The sequence below is a fragment of the Miniopterus schreibersii genome (assembly GCF_964146895.1).
Source record: "Miniopterus schreibersii genome assembly, chromosome: 11".
Taxonomy (NCBI): domain Eukaryota; kingdom Metazoa; phylum Chordata; class Mammalia; order Chiroptera; family Miniopteridae; genus Miniopterus; species Miniopterus schreibersii.
Window position 1 is genome coordinate 41,700,031 of NC_138111.1, and position 21,743 is coordinate 41,721,773.

Genomic DNA, 21,743 nt, shown 5'->3' on the forward strand with positions numbered 1-21,743 from the left:
TTTTTAAAGGTGATGAATTTGAATCAGTAGAGGGACATATCATTCTTACTAACTTTCTAAACAGAAACAAAAGGTTGCTCAAAGATATTATCACCCTAAAACAGAATGCATTTGTTTGGGAACTGATTCTGTGTGTCTTAAAAAGTCACATGATCTAATTTGGATAAAATGTTTAAGGGAATATGAAAAAAAAAGTTTGGGTCTGTGGTTTACAAATGGGAGTGTTTTTAGCCTTCAAATTGCATGCTGCATTAAATAAAAATACACCCAGAAAAGGAACCACTTGCCTCCAGCCCAGCCTGGGCTCAGCATAACACTGAATCATTTCCTTCATAAGAGGGCTGCTGAGCTAGAGCTCAAATTATAGCAGTGAGCCTCTCTCAGGCCTGTAGGGTTTGGGGGGAGGGAGTCAGTGAGCTAAAGAATAAGGAAACATTTGCTGCCTTTCTAAGTTCTTCCTAGAATTAGCAGGTTTACAGGTGCATTTCTAGGTTGGCATTTCATGTAGGATAGTTTGAAAAATCAGAAGGGGCATGGGAGAGATCTCTTCACCTCTTTTGTTGTTAAGATCCTTGCTAGCAGTTTCGTTCGTTGGTAGTTTTTGCTGTCTCACTGACGCCGAGAGGCCTGGAATTAAGCCCCTTGGCCAGCAGGCTGCTAGTTGGTCAGGAAATTCCAAATGGGTATAAATAAATTCTCTTGCAGAAGCTCCTGGGCTCTCTGCCTGCTAATCTGTGTAGTCCCTTTAATGCCGAGGGAAGTATGCCTGAGACTTGGCTTCCTGCTTGCTGAAAATCACAGTTATTTTGTTTCTGGGTGGGTAAGTAAGAAAGCCCCAATAAAGAAAAAGAGGATAGTGTGATGTGCGGGGTGGGGGTTGGTGTAAAACATTTGCTCTTATTAACAAGCTGGAAAGGCTAACTCAGAGCTTTACTTTTGGTTCAGTGAAAATTTCAGCTTTAGCTGTGGCTTTAACATAAAGCTGTCATTGTTATAGGAGTGAAAGGTTGTACTATATGCTAAGGTTTGAGTTTTTGAGTTTATGGTTTAATAAAATTCCAGAGTTTTCCTTTTTGCGAAATCCATTTTTGGTCATTTGTTTTCAGCTCAGTTTTTCTAATGGGAACTGCTCAGTGTGTTTTAAAGCTGGTTTATTTTCCTTATATAAACACTATAAAACAAAATAAGGGCTGAGATTCATACAATTACTTCAGCCCCCTTGGACCCCTCCCAAATTTTTTCTATTATGTTAGAAAAGCCCTTTCTGTTCCAAAGTCCCAGTTTATGTTCCTTCTCAGCTTTGCAAAAAATTACCCTTTGAACTGGCACATTTTCCTATTTAGGCTTAGAGTAGCATGTTATTTTATTTTATTTTTAAATTTTTAATCCTTACCTGAGGATATGTTTATTGATTTTGAGAGAGAGAGAGAAACATTGATGTAAGAGAGAAACATTGACCTGTTGCCTCCTGTATGTGCCCCAACTGGGGATTGAACCCACAACCTAGGTATGTCCTACTGCCCCCTGCATGTCCCCTGACATTTTGGTTTATGGGACAAGGCTCCAACCAACTGAGCCACACCAGCCAGGGCTAGCAGCATGTTATTTTTGAAGAAAGTTTGGAAAATAGCATTTAGTTCCAAGCTAGTTCTCTTGGGTGCATGCATGAAATTCAGGCTATATTTCTGCAATGATATGTTAAATTAGACAGTGAAGAGCAGCACCGCCTAAGCTGGAGAAGGGTAAGTACTGAAGAGCTTGTGGCATCTTGGCTATTTCAGGCAGATTTTGGGTAGAGTCATTGCATCTTGTAGTTGACGCTGAACACTGGAGAAGAGAGCCGTTGTGTAAACGTCCAGGCCTCTATAATGTCATGGGCCTCCTCAATATAATGTACCCTTTATTAAGACATAGCCCGTTCCATTCCCAGGAACATTAACCCTTTCCACTTTCTTCCCTCTCAACTGCTCACCTGCAGCCTGGCTTCTGGACTCCTAAGACATGCCCAGAGTAGAACTGGTGATACAGCAAAGGGAAGTGGCATTTGGGGATGTGAGGTGTGGTGCCAGTTGTTATGGTGCAACTGGAAAGGTGCTGCCAAGTGACATGGGAAGAGAGCAAGGCCATGAGCTCTGTCTGCCTGAACATCTGGTCTGACAGCTGCTGCAATTAACGTCTTTCTTCACTTGATCACATAGCATGCTATGTTAGGAAGTTTTGTGTAACCTAGAGTCAGAGTCATAGGCCGGAAGCAACCTGTGGAAATCGAGTCCCACCAACCCCCTCATTTCACATATACAAATCTTGTTGCTTCATCGAGCGATTCCAGATCCCTACTGCCCCTTGTGTGTCTGTGAACTAGGAAATGTTTGCAGCCCTGTTCTTATTTTATGAAAAGAATTATATCTCCCCCCAAGTTAGGCAGGCCATCCTGGATGACCGCGTGGGAAGGTGCGCGGTGCATCTAAAGCACACATCTCCGCACACTGTGTTAGAGAGGCTTCACTCTTACAGCTTTGGTAGAAGTACAAGAATGAGACTGTTCCGAAACATCAGTGCATACCTTTGTCCTCTTATTGTGACAAGGAAATATTTTAACTTGGCCAAAATATACTTTCAAAGGTTGGAGGATGTTTGCCTACTTTTGCGTTGTTTCACCTCCTTTCAATGCATAATTGATGCTGGTGTAGGGCTCCCTCTGCACCTAACCGGCACCCGCACTCTGCTCTCCCAGAGCCTGGTGTGCACATATACAGGCACCTTCTCCTGCAGGGCCCAGCCAGCGTCTCCCTCATCCACTCTGGGAAGCAGAAGCCAATTTAGACCTCAGGATCTTAGCAAACTCAGTTGATTTTAAATAAACATTTCAACCCTTCGAACCCTAGCTTCTCGGAGGCGGGAAGTGGGGACAGGGCAGGGTGAAGGAGAGGGCAAGCCTACATGCGTCACCAAACTACAGAGGTGATCAGTACCAGTAGACAGTAGGCATCATTCTCAGTGGTCCCCAGCAACACCGTGAAGCAGGTCATTGTTTTTCCCAATTACACCACTGGGATAGAATCTGTCTTGCCAACAGCTAGAAAGTGGCAAAGCCAAGATTCAAACTCATACAGTCTGACCCTAGAGTACCTGATTTTAATCATTACATCTCTTTCTCCACCATACTTATTAATTGGTACAGGCCTAGACATGGGGTTTTTCATTTCAACAAATACTGAATTTGCTGTGTGCCAAGCACCGTGCTATGCAGTGAGGGATAGAAAAATAACTATGTGGTTCCTGCTCCCAAGATACCCGTAGTCTGTTAGGGGAAGACAGTCGTGTCCCTGCTGTTAGCACATGTCAGTAAGTGTAGGCTAAGTGTTAGAGGAAAGTGGGGGGACGAAGGGGACCAGTTCTTCCCAGGACAGAGCAGTTGGAGATGAGTGAAGACTTTACAAAGGATGGGATATTTGGGTTGGTCCCTAAGGTTGATACAGCTAATTCTGACTGGTGGAGTAGGCTGGGGAAGGGCGTATGAGCTGGCAGAGGAAACAGAATGAGCGGAGGCAGATAGGCTTGAAAGTTGCTCCTCCCGAAGAGTGAGGTTCAGGGTGGGGAGGAAACTGGGAAGTGCTGGATTGAGATTAAATTGTTGAAGATTTTAATGCCACAGAAAGGATCTTTCAGACTTTATTCTCTCTATTGGGGCTCCTGGCACATCAGTCTGCAAGATTAATTATTGAGAAGCTCTACAGGTTTCCAGGGATACCTCAAACAAATGTAAAATTCCTCAAAGAATATGTAATATAGGAGAGCAGAGACTTCAGCCCGTTTTTTTTCTTTTTTTAAAAGAGCTGCTTTATTTACACATGAGCAACAGTGGAGTGTTGGCTGTGCTCCCTGGTGACTGGCTGACTGCACTCACGTACCACGGAGACACTGTGGGCACAGTGAAGGAAGGTTTTACATACAGGATGGGGCAAAAGTAGGTTTACCATTGTTCGTATGGATATACACACACACAGACACACACACACACACACACACACACACACACACAGTCATGATTAACATCGTTACTTTGATGCTCAAATTATCCCAGATTTGAACAGTGAGAACCCAAAAGAGAGTTTCTGAGCCAAACAGACGCCTGACACTGTCTTTAAATAGCTAATATGATTCAGATTCCCCAGTGGATAACATTTACCACATTTGCTCCATCGTTTCTGCATCTGTGTGTGCGTATGTGCATGTGCTGCATTTGTCATATCCCTTTAATGTCCTTCAATCTAGGCAGTTCTCAGCCTCCCCTTTCTTTCAAGCTGGTTGCCTGCCAGCTTCCTGCACTGTAGTCACCACGTTTCTCTTAGTGATTGATGAATATTTTATGGGGAGGTATTCTGAGGCCACCCCAATATCTCCTCCTTAAGTAGGAAGTCTCTACTCACTAGCCTTAGCATCCATTGAGGTTCTTAACGGTGATTTTCCAGTTCCATAATTCCTTCTTTATAAGTTGGCACTCTCCTGTATTTATGTATTATAACATAGACTGAAGATACCTAATTTTCTCACTGGATTATCATCTCTTACTATCATTAATCATATTAGTTTGATGCTCAAATTATCCCAGATTTGAAGTCTTGACTGTCTGGAGTGCATTGCTTACATTCCCCCAGACCCAGTTCTCTGTCTTTAGCCTTCTCTGTTGGGCACACAGCCCCTGGTCAGGTGTGGGCAGAGAAGTAAGGACTGGGCCAGGAGCACTGAGGGTTGGCAGGAGTACTGTCCTCTTTCTCTCCTTCCTTCACAGAGCTGCTTGCTGGCTGCCAGGGCCACTCTTGTCTTTGCTTCATGGTCATTTTCAGGCCCTGCTATTCCCATCCTAGTTTCAAACACGGAGCGAGTTTGTGCTCTGCCTCTCAGCATGCTCAATCTCAGAGCCTGCATTCTCTAAAATGTCCTCTTGTCGTTCTTCCTGCCCTCACTCATGCCACACTTGTCCCTTCCAGATTAGATTTATCATACTTTTATGACTTTCAGAAAAGGAAATCCATCATTTTTCTCCACAGTGAGTCATCCTTTGGGAAAATATTTTCGTTTTTATTAGCAGGATGAGGTCATGGACAGAGTCCCGAAGGAAGAGTCCACAGGCCTGCTCCTGGTCTCCAGCTCAGTCCTGAGAAGCTCAGCTGTGTCAGGCCTCCTCAGTTTCCTCTTCAGTATTTTGGGGAAGGTGTAGACCACAGGGTGTTCCAAATTCAGTCAGGCTCTACTTTCTGGTGGTCTTAATACTATGGCTAACACAAAACTCACGGTGCAAAGGAATTCGTGATACCTAGAGAAAAATTCATGGGGGGATGTGAACAGTTCATGGAAAACTGAATGGAGGACACTGAAGAAAGTGCTAATACATACTCCAGTATGTAGCCAGAGCAGTCTTATTACAGTGCAGATTTGATCACTTCACTCCCTTGCTTAGAACCCGTCCATAGCCACCCAGTGCCCGTAAGGACCAAAAACCTGACTCCAGGGGTCCTATGGGATGAGGGCTTTGTCCCCTTTCTGCATCACTTTGTTTTTGTTTTTACCTTATTATCACGTAAAGCCCCCTTTTCAGTTCCTAAAAGTGGCAGGTTTTATATATGATGTTTCCTCTGCCTAGAATTTCTTCTCTACCAGTCTCCCCACCAAGCGCGCGCGCACACGCGCGCACACACACACACACTCCCCCCCACACACACACCCAGACACTTTGCCTGGTGGACTCCTGGAATACACACCGGCAGAACACTCCCTGCACCAGCCCAGCTGGGGTCTCTGCTCACTCCAACCTTCCCTGCTGTATTTCACTTTCACAGCACTTATCACAGTTGCTATTTCTGCAGCCACTTGTCTGTCTCCTCCTATAGTTTGCACATTTGTCCAGGCAGGCTCTGTGTCCCAATTTGCTTACCTCCTAGCAGTGTTTGGCACATGGTAGCTACGTAATAAATATTTACTGAATGAAAGAATAAAACCATCTTGCTCTCTGATAATTGCATCTTCCCTGGATCATCCTTCCCTCTGTGGGGTGTGGGAATAGATAGACATAGAATGTGGAGCCATTTTGGAAGGGGGTGGTGATGGGAGACAATGGACGTGGAGGTGTGCAGGTTAATATCTGTGGAGACAGGTTAAAGAACCGGAGGTGAGATCGGCTGTGAAAGAAAATCTGAAGATTTAGGGGGAGAAGCTAAATGGAGTTACGAAGAGTTACAGATATGAGAAACAATATCACATGATAACTTAGCCTTGTAAACAAACCATGCAGGTATGTAACATATGCATGTCAGAGGCCCTGGTATTTCCTATGAACTTCTGGCATACACTTTTGCTTTCTCTTAATGTCATTTTATTTGCACGAAGCATTTAGGTAGCTGTTTGAAACAGCTGCAACCGGAGGAGAGGTGCAGGTGAAATCAGGTATGTAGCAGAAACTCCAGGGAACTGGGGTGCAGGCTTCATGGAGCAGGCCCTCACACCTAGTAGGTGCTCATCATTTGCGTGAATGATTGGATGGATTTTTTAGCTGGGTGGGGTAAAGAGTGGGTTTTAAAATACTCGTTGGTACATGAAAAAGCAGGCAAAAAATCTGGCCTGCCATACATTATTTTAAAACAGAATGAGGAGCACTTACATTGTCCTTCTCACTGTGTATTCTCTAACAGGTGGAGTTTCTCACGTAGATTAGGCACAGGGAAGCTCCTTAGGTCTAAAGACCCTGAGGCCGCCCTAATGTCAACAGTGTCATCAGGGGAGCTTTCCTGTTAAACCTGTTCAGAAGGACCTGCTCCGCGTCTCTGTCTCTTTATCCCACTGGTGCGTGCCTAGAAAAGTTGATTTGCTCGCTCAGTTACTTTCACACTGTGAGTAATTAACTTCATGGGAAACTTAGCTCGCTCACGGAGCTCATCCTACGTTTTTTTCCCCCTGCTTCTCAGCCTTAGCTGATGTGGAATGATTTTCACTGCTTTGAACACTGCTGCACTCTGCTGCTTTTAAATGTGGGAACCTGTGATAATTATGTGATTCTCAGGGACCGACTCAGCTCTTTAAGCCGAGTCCTCATGCTTCTTGTGAGAGGAGACAATACAGTTATGGGGATTAGCAGAGTTCTTCAGTTTCAACAGTCAGGTAGAATATCTGGTGAAGAAAAACACATAAAGAGTGTGTAGAGCCCTGGCCAGTGTGTCTAAGTGGTTAGAGCATTGGCCTGTGTGCCAAAGGGTCGAGGGTTCCATTCCCCGTCAAGGGCACGTACTTGGGTTGCAGGTTCGGTCCCCATCCCAGTCAGGGTGCGTGTGGGAGGCAACTGATCAATATGCCTCTCTCACACCGATGTTTCTCTCTCCCCACCCCCTTCCAGTCTATCTAAAAGCAATGGAAAAATATCCTTGGATGAGAGTTAACAACAACAAAAAAGAGTGTGTGGAAGTTGTGGCGCATGGGTGTAATTATTTTTCATGGCACCATTAGTTGGTAGTAATTGGGCCAGGAGTGTGCAGCAGTGAAACCAGAACAAAGAAGTCATTGTATCCTGATTAATAGCTAAAGTAATAATATCAAAATTCTGTCCATTTAAAAGTCCACCAGGACACGTTATTTCAGAAACTTCCAGGGTGTTTGCTCATATTAAAGAATGGCTCATTGTGGTAGAGGGTGTAGAAAAGTATTTAGTGCTTTCTTACTCAGAAATGGCATTTTTATCACCCTGTCACTTGAGCATGATGTTCTGGTCCCCCCGAGAAGGGCAGGACCTGAAGCCCATAGCTTCATTTGCTGTATGTGCATTTTTTTACTCTGCCCACTGTCTTTAGCGTAGGCATCCTCAGCTGAGACATTTTGGACTGGATAATTCTTTGTTGGGGAGGGCGGGACTGTCCTGTGCATTGTGGGATGTTTATGGCAGCATCCCTGGCCTCTACCCACTAAATGTCAGTAGCAGTCCCCATTCCAGATGTGACTACCAAAAATGTCTCCAAACATTGTCAAATGTCCCCTGGAGGCAAACAGGTGTGAATCCCACTAGCCCATTAGTACTCTTACTAGTTTCCACCATCTAATATTTCACCTCCCATTGAGTACATTAATTTTTATATCTTCCCAAACAAAATATTGTTTGGACAGTACGTTTAGTTTCCTTGAACAGTTAAAACCATATAATACTTTATGAACTTAAATGATATGATTTTTGAAATATGCATATCTCTATTTCATTTTGTTAATGTAAGGAAATTTCAAATTGTTCTTGAGCCCATAAAATGAGCCCCTCTCATAAGTGCAGTAAATATATGAATAAAGAGTAGAATTGCCATCACATTGTTTATTTCGACTTTTTTCTGAACACATGGCAATTTGGTCTGCATGTGGAAAGTTGTTTCTAGTTGGTACTGCCACATTTGGTGTTTGGTTACTGCAAGTTGCAGGCTGTGCAAACTGGGTTGGGAGAGAGAAGCAGGAAAGAGGGACTCTGAGACCCTCGCTGTCTAGGAACTAGGTCAGCTCGATGATGTTATCAACCCCAGAAGCCATGTGGCCCACTGTTAGCATCCTATCTCACTCCTGCCTTGCATTATATTTGGGTTTCTTTTTCCATGCACCCCACCCCTCACTAGACTGTGAGCCTTATGACAGTGGGGATCCTGTTCGTTTGGTTCACACTGTGTCCCCGGCTCCTAGAACAGTGCCTGGTGAAGGAGAAAGGACAGGAATGGAGGGCGGGAGGAGGGAGGGAGGGAGGGAGGATGGATTAAGATTGCTTTTTTATCAGTAGTGATTATAAATATAAGTTGAATGTATTAATAAATTTCTTATTTGGTCCTCACTTCATACTTAGGGATTATAACATTTTAACTGGTCCCCTTGAATTTAATCTCTTTCCTTATCTCAGTTATCAAGACAATCTTCATTGATGCCATTTAGCCCCCAGCATAGGACTGGGTGTGCAATGTAACAGTGACTAAGTCGACAAGATTCTCCTGGTCCAGGACCCAAGTCGGATGGCCTCTTCTATACGCAGTCATCTCTCTCTCTTCTAACCTCATCTTTCTCTGTGCTTCACCCACAGGCCCTGCCCTGGCTCTTCTCCACCATTTACCTGTCTTTTCCTTTTAGTCTATCATCGCTTACCTCGTCTTCAGAACTCACCTCCTGGTTAACTCCATTATGTTTTGATCACTTATTCACATACTGTCATATTGTTCTTGTTGATAATGTGCCTTTGTAACTGATCTCAATTAGTGTTACGTTTAGGGTGTTTGGCATTTATCTCCCAGCTAGACTATACCTCATTTTCTTTCTTATAAATCCTTCCTCCTACTCTTACCACTGAATAGGGCCATTTTCTGCACCCAATTAAGCTTTCAGTAAATGCTACATAATGAAGGTAGAGGTGGTGCCAGGAGCAGTCTCCACCACTGGATTTCCAGACATTCAGAAAATTCTTGTAAACACCAGGGACAGCCCTCTGATTCCAGAATGTTTAGTTGGAAGCTGTTACTTTCAGGATTCCAGTTGCAGACATAGTCAGTGGTTTTTGGCTGTGGATTGGCAGGCATAGCTCTGTTAGTCCAAGAAAAGGCTTTTAATTCCTTAAGAGTCTCCTTATAACCCACTTAGAGATTTTTTTAAACTGTTGTTTTTTACACTTCCATAATTATTCTTAATCAAAATGTTTGTAATAAAAAAAGTTTTGTTGTAGCATCTCCCCAGTTTATTATTTATTATTTTCCTTCATTTGCAGATCTGGTCTTAATTTTTGTCGAGGAGTAGAGACATGGAATTCAGTTTAGCTTCAAGTAACAGAGACCCAAAACATGTAATAGCTAAACAAAATAGAAGTTTCTCTCTTTCACATGAAAGTATAGGGGTACGCTTTCCAGAAGTAGCTTTGATCCAGAAAGCTCTTAGAGACCCAGGCTTCATCTAGCACATTGTTCCTCTATCCTTGTGTATGAACTCATGGTCCAAGATAGCAGCTAGAGTTCCAGTCATCACATCTGCATTCCAGGCAGCAGGATGAAGGATCAAAAAGAAAGGAGGTCATAGACCTATTCCTGTGTCTTTTAAGGGAGGTTTCTGATGGTTGCTACATGACATTTCTGCTGTGACCATACTAACAGTAAAGGAGGCTGGGGAAATATAGTCTGTATATTTGCCCAGCTAAACATAGGAGTGCTGTTAGTGTGGAAGATTGGGATGAGACATACTGAGGAATATCTAGCTGTCTTCTCCATGGCTGCCTCATTCATCCACCTCCCAAATGAACTTTCTTGGAGTTTGTTTCAGTTCATCTCTCTTGCTTTCCAAATGGTGACTTCTTGTGATCATATTGTTAAAAGACAAATACCTATGTGTTATAAAAATTTATAAAATATAAATAACAACATTAAAACCACTCATGATTCCACAGCCTAAAGATAACAACTGAAAGAGCATCATGCAAGAATTGTCCTCAACACTAACATAGAACAAGCAACTCTCTGCAGAGCATTAAGATGTTTTTTAAAGCTCATTATGTTACGGCAATTATTCCTTCAGGAAGCATTTTTAAACATCTACTTTGTTCCTATATCTTATTAATTGATGTGTGTGGTTGGAAAGGGGGAACAATGAAGGATATTTTAAATATTAAATCTGTTGCTCTCCAGATAGTTGCAGTCTAGCATAGGGAGATATGACTACGTACATGAAAAGTCTGGAAAACAGTCAGGGCCCTGTAAGTGCCATATTTGTGTTACTGTTTTTAAAGGTACACTAGAAAGCAAGAGATACAAAAAGTAATGACACTGGGTATCTTTAATTGTAGAACAATTCATGCTGTGGACATTGTAAAAATGACACCTTGAGAATACAGCTTGCTTTTCTAGTTGCTAGAGCATGAAATTTGAATTACAAAGCCTTAGGATCCTCTGATTCAAGCAGTATTGGCAAATCATCAAGCCTAACATGGTAAAATTCTAACTTCTACTGAGCCCCAGATTTAGGAGTCGAGAGTCCAATCGAGGATAATTCATCATGACTGTGGCTTTTGTAAACTTCAGAAATAACTTAATACATGACAGTTAAATTTCACTGAAGAATGATGTATTTTGTTGTGCTTTAAATTATGATGTTAAATCTGCATTTAAAAAAATTTGGGGGGGAGGAAAACATAAAAAATTAACCTTTCGTATTGAAAATGCTCAAGTGGGAAAAGTAAATATGTTGAGAAAGAAAAATCCAGGCATAACAGCGAAGTATTAACAGTTGCCACTAGATGGTGAGATGAGTGACTTTTTTCTTAGTCTCTAGATGAACTTTTCTTTTTCCCCAGTTACTTTTGTAACTGGAAAAGGGTGTTTAAAATTTTTCAAAAGAAGCTTTAATCAGCCGCAAAAGCCGAGTTGAGATTCGCGTTAAAGGGTAACTTCTCGCGCCGGGGGAGCGCCAGGGGCCGAGGTCCGCAGGTCTGCGGCCCGCCGGGTGCTGCGGGGACTCTCGAGCCCGCGGGGAACAGTGGGGCCGATTGTGCGTCGCTCGCTCAGGTGACCGAGGGCCCGGGCTGCAGCGTCCACCCGGGAACACAGACTCTTTCATGCCGAAGTGCCTGCCCCGCAGACAGGGCCTCCCTGCGGACGGGGCTCACCGGCCCCTGGCAGCCCTGGGCGAAGCGCGCGCCCTCTCAGCGCGCCCGGCTTCCTGTTTGCACCGGGAAAGCGGGGCAGCCGCGGCCCGAGCGCGCCGGGGGCGGCGTCCCGAGGCGGAGGGCGCCGTCATTGGCGGGCGCTCGGCCTATGGTGTGCGCGTGGCCGGGCGAGCTGCGGGCCGGGCGGCCGCCTTCCCCATGGGGCGAGGCGCCGGGCGGCGGAGCGCGGAGCGGGCGCGCGGCAGCCGCGGGGTAGGTGTGCGGGGCGCGGGCGGGGGGGCGGCCTGCGGGCCTCCTCTAGGGGCTGCGTTCCCGGGAGCCGCGGCCCCGCAGGGTCCGAGCGCCTGGGTGGTGGTGTCTTTGCGCTCCGTCTGCCTCCGCCTGACACCCGAGCCTGCAGTTTCTCTTTGCTTGTGGAATTTCAGACAGCGCGAGAAACAGGTCCGGCTGCATATTTTGGGTGACGCGTTGTCCATGTGGAGCTAAAAGGGAAAGAGACGGAAAGACACGGTCTGTTAGCATGAGCACGGATTTCCAGGCACAGGCGCCCTTCATCAGCTCACCCTTCCTTTGGTTAGAAGATGCTGGGTGCTGTGTTCCTCTTTCAGTTCTTTGCCTAAAAGGTTTAGAATTGAGATCTGGTGCCTGAATTCCAACAGCTCGAACAAGCTAATATTGTTTTAAATCAAGGAATGAAGAGCACACACCTTTTTACTCCTCTGCTTGGCAGTCTCCTTTTTGTGCTTTTCTTTCCAGCATTTCAGAGAAAAAGAGGGGGAACAGGGGCAAAAGGTTTGCTCAGCGCATTCCCATATCAGGTAGAAATGTTCAGCAGTGTTGGGGTGGGGACCGGCAGCCCGGCAGCCCAAGCTGCTGGAAGCACTCGGACCTTGACAGCAGCCAGGTGGGGTTTGTATACCGACGGCTGGTGTTTTCACTCATTGCTTTTGGGTCCTTTCCATAGCTCTAAAAATGCAGAGTTTCTCATTTATGGCTCTAGGAAAGTGCATTACTTAATCCTACAATTTAAACAAACAAAAATGGCCTTGCTTTTCAGTCTGAAATGCACAGCTCAGGTCAGCAGCAAGGTCTGAGCCTCGAAAAGTTCTTGTGTTTCCTTTTCTAAATGTTTGGTTTAGGCAGAAGTAGCATTTACCAAGTGCCACATGATCCAGTGTTTGGATAGAGGTTTGCCCTTATTTCCATTCTCCTTTGCATCTGTTTGCGTACACCACAGCTATAAAACAAGGCATTCTTGGGATAGTGAATGCTTTGTCCAAAAGAAGTCTAAGTGGAGAAAACTTCTCCTCTAGCTGGCACAGGGTTTGCTTTTGTTGTTAAACGGGAAGACACAAAATAGAGTTGAAGTTTGTCCTCTGTGTTCTTGCACCCCTGCTGCTGGGGTTAATCACCCAAAGTCCCCTGTGCCCCAGCATTCTCAGCAAGGAAGGAGTCAAGGCTAGTTGTGACCTTGTGCAGGTGATCAGGCACTGGGACCCCTGGCCACCATTTAGAAAGGCTGCATGATCTGCACTAGGTGGCAGAGCTCACGTCCCAGGCCTCCTGAATCTGCACTGACTCGATCAGTTATTCTAAGTTTTTTTTACTTTTTGTGCCTCAGAGTACACTTTATAAAATAAGAGTCTTAATGACTGTCATCCTTATACTTCAAGGGACTGTAGACAACAAAATTATCTACTTGAAAATGCTTTTAAGTCTTTTAATACATTCTTTTAAAAAAATAAAGTATTTAGTAAGGACTTGCTTTGTGCTTGGTTCTTCAAAGTTATTACCTCATAATATTGCTTTAACACCTTTATAAGTTAAATTGTATTTTCATTTCTTATTCGGGGAAACGGAAGTTCCCAGGGGTTTATTAACTCGCTCATTCACCCAGCTGCTAAGTTGTAGATACAAGATTCCAAAATAGATCTGTCATCTCTTAAATCATACCAGCTTGTCACTCTGCAACATACACACATACTAGCTTTTGCCATTGTGTGTATTACATGGCATTAAAATATTGTCTTCTCTCTCTCCCTCAGGAAAAGTAGATGATGTTCTAAATGGAGACCATGACAAGGAGCAGAAAGATCCTTATTTTGTGGAGACTCCCTATGGTTATCAACTAGACTTAGATTTCCTCAAATACGTAGATGACATTCAGAAAGGAAACACCCTCAAGAAACTGAACATCCAGAAAAGGCGGAAGCCATCTGTGCCATGCCCAGAAAGCAGGGCCACACCTGGCCAGCAAGGTGTATGGACTTCCACTGAATCTTTGTCATCTTCCAATAGCGATGACAACAAACAGTGCCCCAGCTTCCTCCTAGCCAGAAGCCAGGTTACATCAACTCCCATCCCAAGGTTACCCGCCCCTCTGGACATCTCACCCACTTTTCTTACCATCCCAGAAAGCCGACAGTTGCCACCACCCTCACCACAACTCCCAAAGCACAACCTTCATGTCACCAAGACACTGATGGAGACCCGGAGAAGACTGGAACAGGAGAGAATCACCATGCAGGCGACACCGGGTGACTTCCGAAGGCCCAGGCTGGCCAGTTTTGGAGGCATGGGCTCCACAGGCTCTCTCTCTTCCTTTATGGGTTCTGGAAACCACAATCCTGTCATGCACCAGTTTCAGAATGGTTACCAAGGCAATGGGGATTATAGTGGCTATACTCCAGCTGCCGCCGCCACCTCTTCCATGGGCAGCTCTCTCCGCCACAGTCCCCTGAGCTCAGGGATCTCCACTCCTGTGACCAACGTGAGCCCCATGCACCTGCAGCACATCCGGGAGCAGATGGCCATTGCCCTGAAACGCCTGAAGGAGCTTGAGGAACAGGTTCGGACAATCCCAGTGCTCCAGGTAAAGATCTCTGTCTTGCAAGAGGAGAAAAGGCAGTTGGCCTCACAGCTAAAAAACCAAAGATCTGCATCCCAGAATGACGTCAGTGGTGTGAGGAAGCGGTCCTATAGTGCTGGCAACGCAGGCCAGCTGCCGCGGCTCTCGGGGTCCCGGAGAAGTGGCGGGGAATTATACATCGACTATGAAGAGGAAGAGATAGAGAGCGTAGAGCAGAGCACGCAGAGGATAAGAGAATTCCGGCAGCTCACAGCAGACATGCAGGCCCTGGAGCAGAAGATCCAGAGCAGCAGCTATGAGGCCTCGGAGCTCAGAGAAAACGGGGAGTGTCAGCCTCGAGAGTGCCGGTCTGTGGCTGTGGGTGCCGATGAGAACATGGATGACATTGTTGTGTACCACAGAGGCTCCAGGTCCTGTAAGGATGCTGCTGTAGGGACCATCACCGAGACGAGGGATTCTGGGGTCGGTGTGACAGAGACCATGCTTGGAGTGACTACTGAAGCTGACAAAGAAATTGAGCTGCAGCAACAGACCATAGAAGCCTTCAAGGAAAAGATCTACCGCCTGGAAGTACAACTTAAAGAAACCACCCATGACCGAGAGATGACTAAACTCAAGCAAGAGCTGCAGGCTGCTGGATTGAGGAAAAAAGTTGACAAAGCCTTGATGGCCCAGCCACTTGTTTTCAGCAAGATGTTGGAGGCCGTGGTGCAGACGAGAGACCAGATGGTTGGCAGTCATGTGGACGTAGTTGACTCGTGTGTTGGGACCTCTGTACAAACAAGTAGTGTAGGCATCTCCTGCCGGCCCAACTGTGAGAATAAAGTCACGGGGCCGGAGCTGCCCATGAATTGGTGGATTGTTAAAGAAAGGGTGGAAATGCGTGACCAGTGCACTGGAAGGTCTGTGGAGACGTGCGATAAGAGTGTGGGTGTGGAAATCAGTGTCTGTGAAACAGGCAGCAACACAGAGGAGTCTGTAAACGACCTAACACTCCTCAAGACCAACCTGAATCTCAAGGACGTGCGATCGATCGGCTGTGGAGATTGTTCTGTCGATGTGATTGTCTGCTCTCCAAAGGAGTGCACGTCCCGGAGCGTGAGCACGGAGGCTGTTGGCCAGGCGGAAGCTGCCGTCATGGCGGTGCCTCATACCACGAGCCAGCACACCAGTACAGCTTTGGAACAAGTGGACCAGTCCACCAACACCGAGACGGTCACCCTCATAGAGTCCTGCACCAACACTTCCCTCAGCACTTTGGACAAGCAGACCAGCACCTGCACTGTGGAAATGCGGACAGTGGCTATAGGAGAAGGCCGTGTCAGGGACATTAATCCCTCCACCAAGACTCGGTCCATTGGAGTTGGAACTGTGCTCTCTGGCAGCTCTGGGTTTGACAGGCCATCAGCTGTGAAGACCAAAGAGTCAGGCGTGGGGCAGATCAATATTAATGACAACTATCTGATTGGTCTCAAAATGAGGACCATAGCTTGTGGGCCTCCCCAGCTGACTGTGGGGCTGACAGCCAGCAGGAGGAGTGTAGGTGTTGGGGATGAGCCTGTAGGGGAGTTTGTGGAGAGCCCCCAGCCCCAGGCTCCGTCTGGAATGATGACCGGCTTGGATCACTACATTGAGCGCGTCCAGAAGCTGCTAGTGGAGCAGCAGACGCTGCTGGCTGAGAACTATAGTGAACTGGCAGAAGCTTTTGGGGAACCTCACTCGCAGATTGGCTCTCTGAACTCGCAGCTCATCAGCACCCTGTCATCAATCAATTCTGTCATGAAGTCTGCAAGCACTGAAGAGCTGAGGAACCCCGACTTTCCCAAAATGAGTCTGAATAAAGTCGCAGGTAGGTAGCACTCTGCAGGACCTGGGGGTGAGGATGGGTGGGGAGGGTATATTTCTAGAGAATAAGGATTTTTTAAATGCTGAAACCATGGAGAAAGCTTTAGAATGGTAATTGGTAGAGTGAAAACCGTGATCAAATCTGCTGTTTCTCATCTGGTAGCTGCTTTGACCTCAGGTTGAGGACTTTAGCTGGAAGAAAAGCAAACTAATGCTGGCTGGCCTAGGGGCCGACTACTGGGACTGCTGATATATGTCTTCCAGTTATTTACTTACTTGCTCATTTAATTTAGGCAGCTTGAAAAAAGTCCTTCACGTTTGTAACCACAATTACCAGTATGCTTTCAGTAATGTTTTCAATTAAAACTTGTATGAGGGGACGGAAACTCCATTAATTCATTTACTAATTCAGCAGATCATGATTGAATTTCTGCTCTGTTTCAAGCATAGGTATTGGCTCCTGTCCTGCCATTCCAGTTGGGGGCACAGGCAATAGACAATAGACCTAAACTATGTCAGGTGGTGATATGTGCTATGACAAAAAGAACTCCAGTTATAGGAATAGTGAGTATGGTGGTCTGAGGGGGCCTGTTTGAGATGGGGTGGTCCAGGAAAGCCTTTCTGATGAGGGGCCCCTGAGCCAGAACGCTGAGAAGAGAGCCCTTTCCCGCTGTTCATTTTGATAGGTGCCTGCTTTCTCTTCTTCTTCACCCCTGCCTTTATGCATTGGGATTTCTGCTCACCCCCTGATTTTTTTAAATTGAAGTTAATAATTGAAAAATTACCCTGGAAGATTTTATGACCTACAGTATTTCCCTGCAAGCCTCACTAAAATGACTTCCCTGGTCATCAGTTGTGTGTGCCTCTAAGAGTGCATGATACCCTCTCCTAGGACTGGGTTTCATTCCTGGCTCTCCAGGTCTCAGCATGACCTGGGGAACCAAAGTTACCCTTCTTTACGTCTTCTTAAAATGGGGACTAGAAGGGCATCTGTCTCCTATAAGGTTGTCAGTGTGTTGATTCCTGACATGCTGTGAGCACAGGGTAGCCTTTGTTGTCATTGGTGGTCATGCTAGTAGTGTGTTGAATGTGGTTTCCTTTGTTGACATGCTAAACTGTAGTGTGAGGTTTGGGAGGCTGCTACAAACATACTCCCCATTCTGACCAAAGGCTACATGTAAAATGAATACAAATGCTTCATATGATTTGTGCAATGTACATTAAGTTTAATTGTAATATGAAAATGTGCAGTGTTATAGACTTAACTGTAAGTAAGCCATTAATAAAAATTTCAGTCTTTCTGTTTCTCTTTATAGCCTAAGGGGTAGTGGTTGAAATGGACTGAAATATATCTTTTATATGTTCCTAGGTTTCCATTTTCAATACTGAGTTAATATTAGCTTTTAGTAACTGTGCTGTGGAACAGATAGTTTGTTGTAGAAGAAAAAATGGATGTGACCATGACAGCTGATGTGTGGGTGTTTGCCTTTTAGAATCAAAGGAGCCTAATAAATGCTCAGGGGAGTCATTTTAGAGTAAACAGGATTAAAATGATACGTGGACTGAAGCAAAGCCTTAAGTAACTAATAATATGTCTGTTTCTACTTCTTTTTAAAAATCATGATGTCACATGTTGAAGTCAAAATAAAAGCCTTAAATACCTCCAGACACAGATGGTACAGTAGATCATGCATTATAAAAGCATTTTTCTGCCAGCCCACCTCCTTCCTCTCCAAACTAGGGCTTCTATTTCACATTCTTGCCAAAAATATTCAGCTGAACCATCAGAGTAATCTGCCTGATACCCTGCGCAGCAAGAGCGGGGAGAAAATTTTGTCTGGCCATGTTACAGTGTTTTTTGATCTATTTCCAGTCCCGCCGACATCCCACACATCTCTGTTTAGATCTGACCCTGCAAATGAACACCCAATTAATCAGCTAAAATGCACAAGAGCCACGGCATTCGTGAACAAAAATATAAATATCATTAATAGCACTTATCTGGTCATAGTGGCAGCTCCCTCTCAGAGCACACAAGAACAACTTCAAAGTATTTCTGTAATCCACATCACGTTTGTATTTTAAACGTTTTGCTTTTAAAGTTCTAATGAAGAAGGAATTCGGTTAGGAACTTAACCCAGGATATTAAATATTTGTTATCTAGTGTTTGTTCTTATGAACTGAAAATGAAAGAGGCTTGATCTATGATCTAAAGAGAGTCTCAGTACCTGCAAGCTGTGAAGATTAAAGGTGTGTCAAAATTCACTACAGCTTACTGTGCACACCATATAATAGAGAATATTTCTCACACAGAATACTTCATGCATTTCTGTACCAAAAGGCATACTGGAGTATAGAAAGGTATTCATTTCAGACTTTCTTGTCTAAATAAAATGGTAGGGAATTTGAGTTTGACATCTACCAAAAAGATCATATAAATGATCATGTATGTTATGCCAACTTAGTACTTTAGTTTAAAGGAGTTGTTAAGTTTGGATTCTGAGGCCAGACATTCTGAGTTCAAATTCTTTCTCTGCCACCAGGACAACTTGTCTTTGTTCCCTCACAGGGTTGAAATGAAGATTTAGTGACTTAATAAGAGTAAAGCATTTGGAGCAGTCTGCAGCACAGAGTACAAATGCTCAGTACTGCCTGTCATTGCTGTTACTATTTTTAGTACTTCCAGAAATGGAAATGTGGATATAAAACAAATTGCCAAATAAAAATTGTATAAATGATCTTTTGTTTTTAATCCAAATTTTCATCTCATAATTCTGGCTGGCCATCACTTTCTTCCCCCAATTATTATGCCTCCCCAACTAATAGTTTTATCAAGATAAAAAATATGTAGATAAAAATGGGAAAACACAATAGTAGAATAAATTTTCAGGCTCATTCAGAGTCTGTGTGAAAGCTCAAAACAAACCCCAAATTAAATTGAGTGTATTAGTGTCCAGTCTAGAAAATTCTCTCAAATTTGCCTACAGTTGAAGATTTGAGGTTATCCCTTTTTAGTATACAAAAGCACATTATTTTTAGCAGCATTATTATGCCTAAACTCCGATTCATTTTCTTAAAATTATAACAAGTATGTGTGCTCATAACAAATTAGCAGGTCAGAAGAGCATAAAATAAAGAGTGGCAGCCTCTCCCTCACGTCCCCCTGAGGTAACCTTATGTGTGTTTGGTGTGTACAAGTGTGTATGTGAGCAGGGATGTATTTTAGAGACATGCTTTTTTTTAACAAAAGTTGAATCAGTGTATTTTTCACATAAAAGATCACAAACATTTTTCCAGAAGTTGGAGGCAAGGTCATGGTTTTGATGGAATTTGGTGGTGACGAAAAATGTTCTATAAAGCACTTTTTAATTTCTGGTAGTTGAAGTTTCGTGTAGTTAGTGTATATATATGAATTAAGAAGTTAAAAGGAAATGTTTCTCTTCTCACAGAAACCTTAGGGGAAAATGTTTATGCTTCCTGTAAATCAGTTGAACTGTTTTGGTTTGAGGAATGGATTAATATTTTTTTGTTTCTTCTTTCTCTCTGGAAGAGGAAAGAGTAGAGAAAATTCTAGACAAATGACTTGCAGTTACAAATTCTCTAACTATATATAACTGTCTCTGAGGAAACACAAACAAAACTATCTATAACTGTGAAACTGTACTGCCTGCCACATGATTTATAGAAAATTCATCTCTTATACTCAAACAAAAGAACTGCATTTTAAATCAGCTTCCATATTTGCACTGTTATCTTGGGTTTGTTAAGAAGTTTATGAACTTGAAGTCATTCCCATAATTGTGAAAGCAGTTTTGTAGACAGAGATGTGAGCCAAAGCAAAAACAGGGAAATAAATCGTTACAAAATACCATTTCTAGTGAGTTTTCTCCTAGTTCAAATAATTACCATTTACTTGTCCTGGTACCTATGTTTTTTTAATCATAATTTTCTTTTAATAATGCTACAAGAGCATCAGAATAAGCCAAACAAAATATTTCTGGCATCCTGCATGAAATATATACTGGCACGATGTAGTTAGTGGAAGGCCTGCTGACTTGGAAGTCTGAAGAGCTGACTCCTGGTACTGGCTCACAGGAACTTGGAGCATCACTGTAGGGAGGGAGAATTTGGGCTGCCATGTCCTCCTGTGTCACAAGAAGGGTGGATTCAATTTTTCTTCCTTGGGGCTCTTTCAGCAGGTTTTTTCTATAGAAGTAGCTCTTCGCCAGGCTGCCCATCAGATTCAGCTGGGGAACTTTTCCAGAATTCATGGGTTTCTGCTGCCATCCACTGCCACCTTCACCAGCCACCGACGGGCACATCCCAGGCCCTATTTCAGAAATCATTGTTGGAATAAACAGCCTTAGAGCGAGGGTTCTTAACCTGGGGTCCATAGCTTCATGAACACTTTTGTGTTTGGAATTTTTATGAAGAAAGTACATAATTTTCATCAGTCTCAAAGGCGATAGCTGACCATCAGAAGGATTGAAATTACAGATCTGTTTCAGACCTTGGAAAAAAGGACTTCAGCCCCGAGGAAAATATTTTACAAAGTTTAAAATCTGTTCACCCCCTTTGTGAGCCCTTTAGTTGACACTCGTTTGAAAATCTTCCTCTTTTTCAACTGGTGCTTTATCGTTTTCAATGGGTTCTAGTGAAATGCACGTGCCGCCTGGGGAAGAGACGCAGGCTTACTTTGGCACCTGTACTCTGAATGAATCCTAGAATGTGCAGTTCATTTCTGGCTAAAGCGCAGAGATTGGTGGTTTGTGAAAACAAAATGGCTTTGAGTTCCTGGATGGCCATTCATAAATGACAAAGGGAATTGTTGAGTGTGGATGGCTACAGCAGTTCATTCTTCTAAACAGCAAGTCGTTCATGTCTCAGTAAAGATGTTTCAAGCCTGCTCTGTACCCTTCTCATTCAGGCCAATTGATAGCTTTGCATTCACTGTCGACTGGATGCAAAGTGTGTCACTGCCACAAAGATAGAACGTGCTGTGTACCACGAAGAACTTGGGAAACCAACACGTGTAGCAGAAATATGAATGACAACCTATGGTGGTATGTTAGCCACCAAATAATGTGCACACAGACAGTGCTCAAAGAGTTCAGCTGGAATCTAGCCCTCTGAGGTCAGGGAGGAGCTGGGCTTAGGGAGCAGAGGGGGCTTTAGCTGTGTCTGAAGAACAGAGAGCACATCTGCTCAGCCCGACTGTAGTTACTGCAGCTTGTCGGTGTGGGCTTTCTGGGTCGCCTTAGCATGCTGTGTAATTAAATGTGGGTGGGGTTGTGGTAAGGAAGAATCTGATTCTTAATCTACTCCAGCGTTTTAATTTCTAAGTGCCCACTTTTAGATACATTCATAACAGCTGTCCGGCAT

At 44.2% G+C, this 21,743-nt stretch overlaps 1 protein-coding gene across 18 annotated transcripts in view; it reads left to right on the plus strand.

Annotated features, from left to right (window-relative positions):
* Positions 1-21,743, plus strand: part of KANK1 (KN motif and ankyrin repeat domains 1) — a gene marked incomplete at its 3' end in the record, with an annotated part of 179,362 nt that overhangs the window by 135,051 nt on the left and 22,568 nt on the right. For 10 of the 18 annotated variants that reach the window (XM_081152475.1, XM_081152478.1, XM_081152473.1 and 7 more), the window contains one exon: positions 13,693-16,365. In XM_081152475.1, coding sequence (XP_081008601.1) covers positions 13,693-16,365 — 2,673 coding nt within the window. Of the gene's footprint in view, positions 1-713; positions 821-11,351; positions 11,425-11,452; positions 11,547-11,806; positions 11,900-12,001; positions 12,089-12,254; positions 12,552-13,692; positions 16,366-21,743 lie in introns of those variants that run through there. The other 8 variants (XM_081152466.1, XM_081152472.1, XM_081152464.1 and 5 more) reach the window with 7 other exon arrangements.